The sequence below is a fragment of the Salvelinus namaycush genome, chromosome 4, assembly GCF_016432855.1.
Source record: "Salvelinus namaycush isolate Seneca chromosome 4, SaNama_1.0, whole genome shotgun sequence".
Lineage (NCBI taxonomy): Eukaryota > Metazoa > Chordata > Actinopteri > Salmoniformes > Salmonidae > Salvelinus > Salvelinus namaycush.
Genome location: NC_052310.1, coordinates 446,164 through 460,874, shown reverse-complemented (window position 1 = coordinate 460,874; position 14,711 = coordinate 446,164). Strand labels below are relative to the sequence as shown.

Here is a 14,711-nt window from a genome sequence, read left to right as displayed (position 1 = left end):
CCCCCCCCACAGTACATGGTAAGATGGAAGACTATTCTCTATAACTCCAGTACATGGTAAGATGGAGGACTATCCTCTATAACCCCCCCCCCCCCCCAGTACATGGTAAGATGGAGGACTATCCTCTAACCCCCTCCAGTACATTGTAAGATGGAGGACTCTCCTCTCTAACTCCCTCCAGTACATGGTAAGATGGAGGACTATCCTCTATAACCCCCCCCCCCCCCCCCCAGTACATGGTCAGATGGAGGACTCTCCTCTATAACCCCCTCCAGTACATGGTAAGATGGAGGACTATCCTCTATAACCCCCCCCCCCCAGTACATGGTAAGATGGAGGACTATCCTCTATAACCCCCCCCCCCCCCCCCCCGACCATACATGGTAAGATGGAGGACTAGCCTCTATAACCCCCCCCCCAGTACATGGTAAGATGGAGGACTATCCTCTATAACCCCCCCCCCCCCCCCCCAGTACATTGTAAGATGGAGGACTCTCCTCTCTAACTCCCTCCAGTACATGGTAAGATGGAGGACTATCCTCTATAACCCCCCCCCCCCCCCCCCAGTACATGGTAAGATGGAGGACTCTCCTCTATAACCCCCTCCAGTACATGGTAAGATGGAGGACTATCCTCTATAACCCCCCCCCCAGTACATGGTAAGATGGAGGACTATCCTAAATACCCCCTCCAGTACATGGTCAGATGGAGGACTATCCTCTATAACCCCCCCCCCCCCCCCCATACATGGTAAGATGGAGGACTATCCTCTATAACCCCCCAGTACATGGTAAGATGGAGGACTATCCTAAATACCCCCTCTAGTACATGGTAAGATGGAGGACTATCCTCTATAACCCCCCAGTACATGGTAAGATGGAGGACTATCCTAAATACCCCCCCTAGTACATGGTAAGATGGAGGACTCTCCTCTATAACCCCCTCCAGTACATGGTAAGATGGAGGACTATCCTCTATAACCCCCCCCCCAGTACATGGTAAGATGGAGGACTATCCTAAATACCCCCTCCAGTACATGGTCAGATGGAGGACTATCCTCTATAACCCCCCCCCCCCCCCCCCATACATGGTAAGATGGAGGACTATCCTCTATAACCCCCCAGTACATGGTAAGATGGAGGACTATCCTAAATACCCCCTCTAGTACATGGTAAGATGGAGGACTATCCTCTATAACCCCCCGGTACATGGTAAGATGGAGGACTATCCTAAATACCATTATTTGGAATTGAATATCAGTGTGAAAACCATGAAAGCCTTAGACTGAATGTGTTTTTTATGTCTATTGTGACAGCAAATCAATCAATTTCCTTTGAAAATTTACAATAAAGTATATTTTCTATTCTATTCTCCCAGGGAATCCCAGGATGCAACGCCATCATCCCTGAGTATTGCAGGAAGTGCCAGTGAGTCCATCATATTCGCAGACTCCGTTAACATCAGCTCCCCCAAGGTACAGATCCTCTTGTTGTTGCTATAGTTTCAGCTCAACGATTCACAGGATGTGAGCGGTGATACTGCCAACATAAACACGTATTGTATTCTTTAAGCATGATGTAAGACATTGGGTATTTTTTGTGACAGCAAATCAATATCTGTTCTATTCTGTTCTATAAGCAGGACGAAAGCCCTGTAAATGTGAAGCCTAAAAAAAGGTAAGCCCCAATTCAAGACTCTTTCTTCTTTCAAGATGAAGTTGTTTTTATTTTACACTCCAATACCTGGACTATCTGACCTTTGACCTCTGCTTTAGACTAGCACCCAACTTCCTGATGTCACCGGTCAAGACCAAACAGGTATTAGTCTCCAAGATACTAAAAAAAACCTTCTGAGAAAAGTATGACTTGATTGGTTGATTGGTAGATTGGTTGATTGGTAGATTGGTTGATTGGTTGATTGGTAGATTGGTAGATTGGTTTAATTGATATGACAGAGATGAAAAGTCATTGACTTATTTCCTGTGTGGTCCAAGATGAAAATAATTATCTTGATTATACACTTAGAGTTGTGGTCAAATGCATTGGCACTTTTCTTAAATAATTCCAAATTCTTCTTTAAATAAGTTAAAATAGAAAAATAACTATTTTATTTTTGTAAATGTCGGTAAAAAATTTTTTTTTAAGATATATGATTGGCACCTCTGAGTTAGTACTTGGTTGCCCAGTCTTTGGCCAAGATAACTGCAGACAAACTTCTTGTAGGCATCAATGAGCTTCCTACACCTTTCTACTGGCAATTGGGCCCAGTCTTCAGCAGCAACCTGCTCTAATTCTTCAACGTTTGAGGGATTTCCTCCTCCAACTGCTGTTTTCAGATCTCGCCATAGGTTCTGAATGTGATTCAGGTCTGGACTCTTCACTGGTCACTCCAGAACATCTCTTCTGTGCTTTTTTACGTGTGTTTGATGTGTGTTTGCGGTAGTTTGCCTGCTGGAAGTGTAGTTGGCCTGCTGGAAGTGTAGTTGGCCTGCTGGAAGTGTAGTTGGCCTGCTGGAAGTGTAGTTGGCCTGCTGGAAGTGTAGCTGGCCTGCTGGAAGTGTAGTTGGCCTGCTGGAAGTGTAGTTGGCCTGCTGGAAGACCCACAACCTTCAATGGAGACCTCAGTTTTTGGACACTGGGTTGAACATTGGACTCCCAAAATACCTGCTAATCTGCTGAGTTAATGATGCCTTGCACACGTTCAAGGCCCCTAGTACCAGGAGGTAGCAAAACATTTTCTGCAATGTAGAAAATCAAATAAAAAGATGTAGAGACCAAACAGTCTTTTCAATTTCAACTTGTTTGACAAGATATAGGAAAATATTTAAGAAAAGTGCAAGGATGCCAATATATTTGGCTGCAACTGACTATGTGATGGTTTGATCTTCGAGCAGTTTGTTGTAGAGGCTACTCTATAAAGATATTATATAGCAGGGATGGGCAACTGGCGCCTTTTTGAAGGCCCTCGGATCAAAAGAGTATTATTATTGAATTTTGGTTGGATTTCAGCTGGGGTCTCAACTTACTACAATAGTGGACTACACAAGGTGCAATTTCTAAATTTCGTTGTGATCCAGTTTTACTCGTCAGTCAGCTAACATTTTTTAGACAGCTGGCCCGCTAAACTAACTCAGCAATCTAAACTTGTTATCATGGTCGAATTACCGGTCGTTGGGCCCCCCCATTTGATTTTGTGAGTCAATCTCACTCAGATATCATATTTAAAACTACAAAAAATAATGTCTCCACCACATGGCAAAATGTGTAGAATTGCATCAAACTTGCTTTAAAACCATAACATTTGCTCTACACTCCATGGCAAAATGTGTAGAATTGCATGAAATTAACTAAAATAGATTAGGGTTTTCGTTATGAAAATGTGGCTCTGGACATTTGACCTGCAGCATTTTAATTTACCGGACAATTTGAGACATGTACTGGACCCATATGCATTGGGGTACGTAACCTGAATAGAGTGTCCACCCACGGTGCTCAGAATGACAGACAATTCCATTTACGTTATGATAATTCGTCTGAACAGAACATACAAGTCGAGGATGCAATGATGTGTGTCCTTACCGCGCACGTTGAAGATGTTACAATTACTGCCCACATTTAACTTTTCCTGCAGCCAACAGGATGTTTAACGAACAGCAAAATCACTAGCTGATACGTGCGCCTTTATAGTAAAGCATTCCACGTGTTACGTTCGTCGTCGGAAGGAGACCAAAGCGCAGCGTTGAAAGTGGTCATGATTTAATGTTCACAAAAACACTCAAACAAAAATGACAAAAGGAGAAAACGAAAGCGCACAGTTCTGTCAGGGAAACAACCTAAACAGAAAACAACACAAAACCCAAAACGGAAAAGGACAACTTATATATGATTACCCAATCAGAGACAACGATAGACAGCTGCCTCTGATTGGGAACCACACTCGGCCAAAAACAACAAAGAAATAGAAAACAGATTTTCCCACCCGAGTCACACCCTGACCCTAACCAAACATAGAAAATAATAAGGAACTCTAAGGTCAGGGCGTCTGTATAACACAGTAGACTACTGGTTTAAATGGCATATGGCAGTCTGTATAAAACAATAGGCTACTGGTTTAAATGGCATATGGAAGTCTGTATAAAACATTAGACTACTGGTTTAAATGGCAGTCTGTATAAAACAGTAGGCTACTGGTTTCAATGGCATATGGAAGTCTGTATAAAACAATAGACTACTGGTTTAAATGGCATATGGAAGTCTGTATAAAACAATAGACTACTGGTTTAAATGGCATATGGAAGTCTGTATAACACATTAGGCTACTGGTTTAAATGGCATATGGAAGTCTGTATAACACATTAGGCTACTGGTTTAAATGGCATATGGAAGTCTGTATAACACAGTAGACTACTGGTTTCAATGGCATATGGAAGTCTGTATAAAACATTAGGCTACTGGTTTAAATGGCATATGGAAGTCTGTATAACACAGTAGACTACTGGTTTAAATGGCATATGGCAGTCTGTATAACACATTAGGCTACTGGTTTAAATGGCATATGGAAGTCTGTATAACACAGTAGACTACTGGTTTAAATGGCATATGGCAGTCTGTATAAAACAGTAGGCTACTGGTTTAAATGGCATATGGAAGTCTGTATAACACAGTAGACTACTGGTTTAAATGGCATATGGCAGTCTGTATAAAACAGTAGGCTACTGGTTTCAATGGCATATGGAAGTCTGTATAAAACAATAGGCTACTGGTTTAAATGGCATATGGAAGTCTGTATAAAACAATAGACTACTGGTTTAAATGGCATATGGAAGTCTGTATAACACAGTAGACTACTGGTTTCAATGGCATATGGAAGTCTGTATAAAACATTAGGCTACTGGTTTAAATGGCATATGGAAGTCTGTATAAAACATTAGGCTACTGATTTCAATGGCATATGGAAGTCTGTATAAAACATTAGACTACTGGTTTCAATGGCATATGGCAGTCTGTATAAAACATTAGGCTACTGGTTTCAATGGCATATGGAAGTCTGTATAACACAGTAGACTACTGGTTTCAATGGCATATGGAAGTCTGTATAACACAGTAGACTACTGGTTTCAATGGCATATGGAAGTCTGTATAACACAGTAGACTACTGGTTTAAATGGCATATGGAAGTCTGTATAACACATTAGGCTACTGGTTTAAATGGCATATGGAAGTCTGTATAAAACATTAGACTACTGGTTTCAATGGCATATGGAAGTCTGTATAAAACAGTAGACTACTGGTTTCAATGGCATATGGAAGTCTGTATAACACATTAGACTACTGGTTTAAATGGCATATGGAAGTCTGTATAACACATTAGGCTACTGGTTTAAATGGCATATGGAAGTCTGTATAAAACATTAGACTACTGGTTTAAATGGCATATGGAAGTCTGTATAACACATTAGGCTACTGGTTTAAATGGCATATGGAAGTCTGTATAAAACATTAGGCTACTGGTTTAAATGGCATATGGAAGTCTGTATAAAACATTAGGCTACTGGTTTCAATGGCATATGGAAGTCTGTATAAAACATTAGACTATTGGTTTCAATGGCATATGGAAGTCTGTATAAAACAATAGACTATTGGTTTCAATGGCATATGGAAGTCTGTATAAAACATTAGGCTACTGGTTTAAATGGCATATGGAAGTCTGTATAAAACATTAGGCTACTGGTTTAAATGGCATATGGAAGTCTGTATAAAACATTAGGCTACTGGTTTAAATGGCATATGGAAGTCTGTATAAAACAGTAGACTACTGGTTTAAATGGCATATGGAAGTCTGTATAAAAGAATTGCCTCCACGGATAAGGTGAGATTTTGCCTGGGTTACTTTGAAACAAGGTAAAAACATGTAGTAAATCGTTAAGTAGAAAACAATGAAGTATCAAAATGAATACTGCCTCCAGCTCGTTGAAAAGTGTGACCCACTGATGACGCCTGCCTTCTGCCTTCCTTATGATTTGGAATTGTGAATGAAAAGCTCTCTTCCATTACCAGTAAAAACTATTTTCTGGCACACGATTGCATTTACAATTGTTGCAGCAGTGATTGGTGTTATAAAAGCACCGTCTGACAGATTTTTCCCTCAAAGGCTCTATATCTGTATGCTTTATGCGTGTGATTAATAAAATACAGTGCCTTCGGAAAGTATTCAGACCCCTTGACGTTTACCACATTTTGTTACGTTACAGCCTTATTCTACAATGGATTCAATTGTCCCCCCCCCCCCCCTCTTCAATCTACACAAAATACCCCATAATGACATCACAATACCCCATAATGACATCACAATACCCCATAATGGCAAAGCAAAAACAGTTTTTTTTTTTTTTTTGAGCAAATTTATACAAAAAAAAAACTGATATCACATTTAACATAAGTATTCAGACCCTTTACTCAGTACTTTGTTGAAGCACCTTTGGCAGCGATTACAGCCTCGAGTCTTCTTGGGTATGAAGCTACAAGCTTGGCACACCTGTATTTGGGGAGTTTTTGGATGTTTTATCTTCTCCCGGACAATTGGGCGATGCCAATTTCATTTAGCAGCTTTTCTAATTTTTTTTACGGCCAAAAGACGGCTATTACCGACTAACGGAAACCTTACGGATGTGGGTACGCAGACCTGCGAGACAACTGCTGAGTTCAGATTTATTGTGGCCCCAGGCCCCCATTCAAAGTTGCCCACCCCTGCTGTTGAGGATATATGGACTGCAGTATTAAATGTTGATTGAGTGTTTGTCATTGTTGTTTTTTTAAAGGAAGGTCCCAATTTAAAAGGCAACAATTTAGAAACCTTGTCAAGTGGAAGGACATCCAACCAACCAGTTAAATCTAGGTACATTATGAGTTTACTTTTAGCATGACAATGATACTCATTTATCTACCCCCACACATATTAATGTATGAAGTAGATGGCATTGAAATCTATTTGCCGATGGAATACTAACCATCTATGATACTGATCACAGTTTGATCATGTCGATGGATTGATTATTTAAATATGATTTATTTTCTCAGGTTTTTATCAGAGTTTGACTCGATAGAGAAGATTGGCAAAGGAGGCTTTGGCAACGTTTATAAGGCGCGACGGGAACTGGAGCAGAAGTATTTTGCCGTGAAGATAGTACGGAGTAAAGGGTATAGTCGATTGTGTTCTGTTTACTTTAGCAATCCGAAGTAAGATCTTTCACTCAATGCAGCCGCTGCATAATATTCGACACTGAGTGATTTTATCTGTGACTCTTTCCTCAGGAAAGCTAAGCGGGAGGTTGGTGCCTTAGCAGACCTTCAGCACCCCAACATAGTACGTTACTACACCGCCTGGCTGGAGGACACCGCCTACCGATGTGACACCGCCTCTGAGAGCGACACCACTTCAGAGTAACATTATTACTACTGTCCCTTTCCTATTGCACTAGGGGATGTTATGGAATAATTACATTTTACTAGAAGAACATGTTTACGTTTACATGTTAGTGTTACGTTCTCCAGCAGGAAAACCAATAATGTCACTCAAACAGATGGGGGAACTAACAAAGAGTCACTGACAACAAATTAAATGAAACAGGTTGGGTTTTAGGAGAGGTTTTGAAATACACTCATGGGGGTGTCCACTGTAAGTTGACTAGCAACAACAGCTGGGACCTAAAAGGGACCCACCATGAGCTGGGACCTAAAAGGGACCCACCATGAGCTGGGACCTAAAAGGGACCCACCATGAGCTGGGACCTAAAAGGGACCCACGATGAGCTGGGACCTAAAAGGGACCCACCATGAGCTGGGATCTAAAAAGGACCCACCGTGAGCTGGGATCTAAAAGGGACCCACCATGAGCTGGGACCTAAAAGGGACCCACCATGAGCTGGGACCTAAAAGGGACCCACCATGAGCTGGGACCTAAAAGGGATCCACCATGAGCTGGGACCTAAAAGGGACCCACCAAGAGCTGGGAGCTGGGACCTAAAAGGGACCCACCAAGAGCTGGGACCTAAAAGGGACCCACCATGAGCTGGGACCTAAAAGGGACCCACCATGAGCTGGGACCTAAAAGGGACCCACCATGAGCTGGGATCTAAAAGGGACCCACCAAGAGCTGGGATCTAAAAGGGATCCACCAAGAGCTGGGATCTAAAAGGGACCCACCATGAGCTGGGATCTAAAAGGGACCCACCAAGAGCTGGGATCTAAAAGGGACCCACCAAGAGCTGGGACCTAAAAGGGACCCACCATGAGCTGGGACCTAAAAGGGACTCACCATGAGCTGGGACCTAAAAGGGACTCACCATGAGCTGGGACCTAAAAGGGACCTAAAAGGGACCCACCATGAGCTGGGACCTAAAAGGGACTCACCATGAGCTGGGACCTAAAAGGGACTCACCATGAGCTGGGACCTAAAAGGGACCCACTGTGAGCTGGGACCTAAAAGGGACTCACCATGAGCTGGGACCTAAAAGGGACTCACCATGAGCTGGGACCTTAAAGGGACCCACCGTTCTAAAAGGGACCCACCGTGAGCTGGGACCTAAAAGGGACACACCATGAGCTGGGACCTAAAAGGGACTCACCATGAGCTGGGACCTAAAAGGGACCCACCAAGAGCTGGGATCTAAAAGGGACCCACCATGAGCTGGGATCTAAAAGGGACCCACCAAGAGCTGGGATCTAAAAGGGATCCACCAAGAGCTGGGATCTAAAAGGGACCCACCATGAGCGGGGATCTAAAAGGGACCCACCAAGAGCTGGGATCTAAAAGGGACCCACTGTGAGCTGGGACCTAAAAGGGACTCACCATGAGCTGGGACCTAAAAGGGACTCACCATGAGCTGGGACCTAAAAGGGACCCACCGTGAGCTGGGACCTAAAAGGGACTCACCATGAGCTGGGACCTAAAAGGGACTCACCATGAGCTGGGACCTAAAAGGGACTCACCATGAGCTGGGACCTTAAAGGGACCCACCGTTCTAAAAGGGACCCACCGTGAGCTGGGACCTAAAAGGGACTCACCATGAGCTGGGACCTAAAAGGGATCCATCATGAGCTGGGACCTAAAAGGGATCCACCATGAGTTGGGATCTAAAAGGGACCCACCATGAGCTGGGACCTAAAAGGGACCCACCGTGAGCTGGGACCTAAAAGGGACCCACCGTGAGCTGGGACCTAAGAGGGACCTACCGCTCTACGTGCTAACGAGCCATAAGTGCTAAAGTCCAACCTCAAAACATAAATGGAAAAAACATAATCTCGAGAGACTTAATCAGTGTATTCAACTTAGGTAGATAAATGACCCCATATCATAGCCGTAGCACGTATAAAGAACAATCATATTTTCCATTTTATTGGTATAAGTTGTTGCTCCCATTTCTGTAAGGTCTGTTCCCATTTCAGTTCATTTGTCCAACACACTTAAAGCATGATATTTTTCTTTACTTCCTGCTGCTTTAGTTCAGGTAGCAGTTCGTCCTCTGAGTTCCTGTACATCCAGATGGAACTATGTGACAAGAGGACTCTAAAAGTGTGGATTGACGAGAGGAACGCTCATCGGAAACCCAAACGCAGGGAGGAGAGTCTACACATCACCCAGCAGATAGTAGACGGAGTAGAATACATCCATTGCAAGAAACGCATACACAGAGACCTAAAGGTTGTCACAACTTACTACTTATCCTCGTCCATCACAGGTTTATGACCGGTGGGTTATGGACATATTCATGTTTGAAGAGCTTCTTCTTCTTCTTCTTCTAGCCTGCTAACATCATGTTTGAAGAGCTTCTTCTTCTTCTTCTTCTAGCCTGCTAACATCATGTTTGAAGAGCTTCTTCTTCTTCTTCTTCTAGCCTGCTAACATCATGTTTGAACAGCTTCTTCTTCTTCTTCTTCTAGCCTGCTAACATCATGTTTGAAGAGCTTCTTCTTCTTCTTCTAGCCTGCTAACATCATGTTTGGTATGAGTGACGGAGAGGGGAATGGCGAAGTAAAGATCGGGGACTTTGGTCTGGTGACGGCAGAAGATAACGATAACGATGAAAACCTGCTGGAGAGAACGAAAAGGACAGGAACCATGTCTTACATGGCCCCTGAACAGGTACATGTAAACACACACTGTATAGCTTCAAAACATGGTTAAAACAATATTTTGGATGGTCAGTCCTTGCATCCATAGGTCTGTCTATGAATTTGGGGTTACATTTAGGCGTATCCCTGAGCTTTTTACCAAAACACTTTTTACCAGACACTTTGTTATTGTTTTAACTGCAGATTGACCTTGTAGCTCTTTCCTGCAGTCAAATGACAATATCGCCCTCTAGTGGTCTCATGGGTGGAATGTTATTCATATTTTTCATAATTATATAATTCTTTTTTTTTTAAACGATGTAAATCCGGTGTTTCAATGTCAAATGGTTTCGTTATATTTCAGTCTTCTGTGATGTATATAAAGTGTAATATTGGGATGCAAACTCCAAATGTAATACATTTCAACTCTATATCTGAAATGGTACAAGACCATAACCATGTGTGTGTTTCAAAGTTGATTTGTTTAAGATGACCAATAATCACTGCAGTAAAAGGTTCAACATTTCTATCAGTGTCATGTCCAATGTGTGTCAACAGAGGAACAAGACCTTCTACGACAGAAAGGTGGACATCTTTGCTTTGGGTCTGATCTACTTTGAACTGCTCTGGAACCTGTCTGGAATGGAGAAAGCGAAGGTGACGGTGACAATGACTTTGATGGAAGGAAGGAATGAAGGAATAAGATAGTACAGTCGTGGCCAAAAGTTTTGAGAATGACACAAATATACATTTTCACAAAGTTTGCTGCTTCAGTGTCTTTAGATATTTTTGTCAGATGTTACTATGGAATACTGAAGTATAATTACAAGCATTTCATAAGTGTCAAAGGCTTTGATTGACAATTACATGAAGTTGATGCAAAGAGTCAATATTTGCAGTGTTGACCCTTCTTTTTCAAGACCTCTGCAATCCGCCCTGGCATGCTGTCAATTAACTTCTGGGCCACATCCTGACTGATGGCAGCCCATTCTTGCATAATCAATGCTTGGAGTTTGTCAGAATTTGTGGGTTTTTGTTTGTCCACCCGCCTCTTGAGGATTGACCACAAGTTCTCAATGGGATTAAGGTCTGGGGAGTTTCCTGGCCATGGACCCAAAATATTGATGTTTGTTCCCCGAGCCACTCAGTTATCACTTTTGCCTTATGGCAAGGTGCTCCATCATGCTGGAAAAGGTATTGTTCCACACCAAACTGTTCCTGGATGGTTGGGAGAAGTTGCTCTCGGAGGATGTGTTGGTACCATTCTTTATTCATGGCTGTGTTCTTAGGCAAAATTGTGAGTCAGCCCACTCCCTTGTCTGAGAAGCAACCCCACACATGAATGGTCTCAGGATGCTTTACTGTTGGCATGACACAGGACTGATGGTAGCGCTCACCTTGTCTTCTCAGGACAAGCTTTTTTCCGGATGCCCCAAACAATCGGAAAGGGGATTCATCAGAGAAAATGACTTTACCCCAGTCCTCAGCAGTCCACTCCCTGTATCTTTTGCAGAATATCAGTCTGTCCCTGATGTTTTTCCTGGAGAGAAGTGTCTTCTTCGCTGCCCTTCTTGACACCAGGCCATCCTCCAAAAGTCTTCGCCTCACTGTGCGTGCAGATGCACTCACACCTGCCTGCTGCCATTCTTGAGCAAGCTCTGTACTGGTGGTGCCCCGATCCCGCAGCTGAATCAACTTTAGGAGATGGTCCTGGCACTTGCTGGACTTTCTTGGGTGCCCTGAAGCCTTCTTCACAACAATTGAACTGCTCTCCTTGAAGTTCTTGATGATCCGATAAATGGTTGATTTAGGTGCAATCTTACTGGCAGCAATATCCTTGCCTGTGAAGCCCTTTTTGTGCCAAGCAATGATGGCGGCATGTGTTTCCTTGCAGGTAACCATGGTGGACAGAGGAAGAACAATGATTCCAAGCACCACCCTCCTTTTGAAGCTTCCAGTCTGTTATTCGAACTCAGTCAGCATGATAGAGTGATCTCCAGCGTTGTCCTCGCCAACACTCACACCTGTGTTAACGAGAGAATCACTGATGATGTCAGCTGTTCCTTTTGTGGCAGGGCTGAAATGCAGTGGAAATGTTTTTGGGGGATTCAGTTCATTTGTATGGCAAAGAGGGACTTTGCAATTAATTGCAATTCATCTGATCACTCTTCATAACATTCTGGAATATATGCAAATTGCCATCATACAAACTGAGGCAGCAGACTTTGTGAAAATTAATATTTGTGTCATTCTCAAAACGTTTTGCCACGACTGTAGATAACTCTGTCATGTAGGGTCTACAATGCCTTAACAAAGTATTCACACACCTGGAATTTTCCCACATTTTGATGTGTGACAACTAGAATTTAAAATAGATTAAATGTAATTTATTTTATGTAGCTTGATGTTGTGCCACTGATCCACACAAAATACCCGATAATGTCAAAGTGCCATAATGTCAAAGTTTTTAGAAATGTTTACAAATTAATTAAAAATGAAACGCTGAAATGTTTTGAGTCAATAAGTATTCAACCCCTTTGTTATGGCAAGCCTAAAGAAGATCAGGAGTAATCATTTGCTTAACAAGCCACTTGATTTTTAAATGACTACACCGTCTCTGTACCAGACACATACAGTTATCTGTAAGGTCCCTCAGTCGAGTAGTGAATTTTAAACACAGAACACAGAACACAAAGACCAGGGAGGTTTTCCAATGCCTCGCAAAGAAGGGCACCTATTGGTAGATGGTTAAACATAAAAAAGCAGACATTGAATATCCCTTTGAGCATGGTGAAGTTATTAATTACACTTTGGATGGTGTATCAATACACTCAGTCACTACAAAGATACAGACGTCCTTCCTAACTCAGTTGCCGGAGAGGAAGGAAACCGCTCAGGGATTTCACCATGAGGCCAATGGTGACTTTAAAACAGTTACAGAGTTGAATGGCTGTGATAAGAGAACTGAGGATGGATCAACAACATTGTAGTTACTCCACAATACTAACATAAATGACAGAGTGAATAAAAGAAAGCCTGTACAGAATACAAATATTCCAAACATGCATCCTGTTTGCAACAACTCACTAAAGTAATACTGCAAAAAATATGGCACTATTTATCATGAATAGAAAGTGTTATGTTTGGAGAAACTCCAAAACAGCACATCACTGAGTACCACTCTTCATATTTTCAAAAATGTTGGTAACTGCGTCATCTTATGGGTATGTTTATCAGCAAGGGAGTTTTTCAGGAGAAAAATAAATGGAATATTGTTTTTTTTAAGTTAAGAAAAAATACGTATTTACAATGACGGCCAAACCCAGACGATGCTGGGCTAATTGTGCGCCACCCTTTTGGGACTCCCAATCGCAGCCGGATGTGATGCAGCCTGGATTTGAACCAGGGACTGCAGTGATGCCTCCTTGCACTGAGATGCAGTGTCTTAGACCGCTGTGCCACTCGGGAGCCCAGTAGACCTAAATCCTAGAGGGAAAACCTAGTTCAGTCTGCTTTCCAACAGACACTGAGAGATTAGTTCACCTTTCAGCAGGACAAAAACCTAAAACACAAGGCCAAATATGCCTGGAGTTGCTTAACAAGATGACATTGATTGTTCCTGAGTGGCCTAGTTACAGTTTGGACTTAAATCGGCTTGAAAATATATGGCAAGACTTGTAAATGGCTCTCTAGCATTGATCAACAACCAAGTTCACAGAGCATGAAGAATTTTTAAAAAGAATATTGGGCAAATGTTGTACAATCCAGGTGTGCAAAGCTCTTAGAGACTTACCCAGAAGGACTCACAGCTCTAATCGCTGCCAAATCTGATTCTAACATATATTGACTCAGGGGGTGAATACTTATCTAATCAAGATATATTAGTGTTTTATCTTCCATTCATAAAAAAACTATCTTTGAATTCTTCCTCTTTGACATTACAGAGTATTCTGTGTAGATCGTTAACAACAACAAAAATGACAATTAAATCCATTTTAATCCCACTTTTGTAACACAACAAAACATGGGAAAAGTCAAGGGGTGTAACTACTTTCTGAAGGCACTATAAGTCAATGACTTCTGATGTAGTTGTACTCCTGAACTGTAATGGATTGTAGGCCTACAACCTGAATGGCCCACATCATTACTGTGTGTATTCCTTGTTTAGGTCTGGGATGATGTCAGAAGCCAGAAGTTTCCTCAACAGTTCAACACGCAGTTCACCATAGAGGTACACATACATTGATGCTGTGTGTGGTTGTGTTACAGAACAAGGTGATAGAGGGGATACTGTGTGTGGTTGTGTTACAGAACATGGTGATAGAGTGGATACTGTGTGTGGTTGTGTTACAGAACAAGGTGATAGAGGGGATACTGTGTGTGGTTGTGTTACAGAACAAGGTGATAGAGTGGATACTGTGTGTGGTTGTGTTACAGAACAAGGTGATAGAGGGGATACTGTGTGTGGTTGTGTTACGGAACAAGGTGATAGAGGGGATACTGTGTGTGGTTGTGTTACAGAACAAGGTGATAGAGTGGATACTGTGTGTGGTTGTGTTACAGAACAAGGTGATAGAGGGGATACTGTGTGTGGTTGTGTTA

General features: G+C 42.4%; 1 protein-coding gene across 4 annotated transcripts in view; it reads left to right on the top strand.

The window, feature by feature from the left end:
• LOC120046048 (interferon-induced, double-stranded RNA-activated protein kinase-like) overlaps positions 1-14,711 on the top strand; it is a 53,345-nt gene that overhangs the window by 22,475 nt on the left and 16,159 nt on the right. The window contains exons 10-19 of one of the 4 annotated variants that reach the window (XM_038990962.1): positions 1,378-1,474; positions 1,642-1,676; positions 1,775-1,817; positions 6,818-6,894; positions 7,077-7,196; positions 7,311-7,439; positions 9,501-9,699; positions 9,982-10,140; positions 10,668-10,766; positions 14,278-14,340. In XM_038990962.1, coding sequence (XP_038846890.1) covers positions 1,378-1,474; positions 1,642-1,676; positions 1,775-1,817; positions 6,818-6,894; positions 7,077-7,196; positions 7,311-7,439; positions 9,501-9,699; positions 9,982-10,140; positions 10,668-10,766; positions 14,278-14,340 — 1,021 coding nt within the window. Of the gene's footprint in view, positions 1-1,377; positions 1,475-1,638; positions 1,677-1,774; positions 1,818-6,817; positions 6,895-7,076; positions 7,197-7,310; positions 7,440-9,500; positions 9,748-9,800; positions 9,823-9,981; positions 10,141-10,667; positions 10,767-14,277; positions 14,341-14,711 lie in introns of those variants that run through there. The other 3 variants (XM_038990961.1, XM_038990963.1, XM_038990965.1) reach the window with 3 other exon arrangements.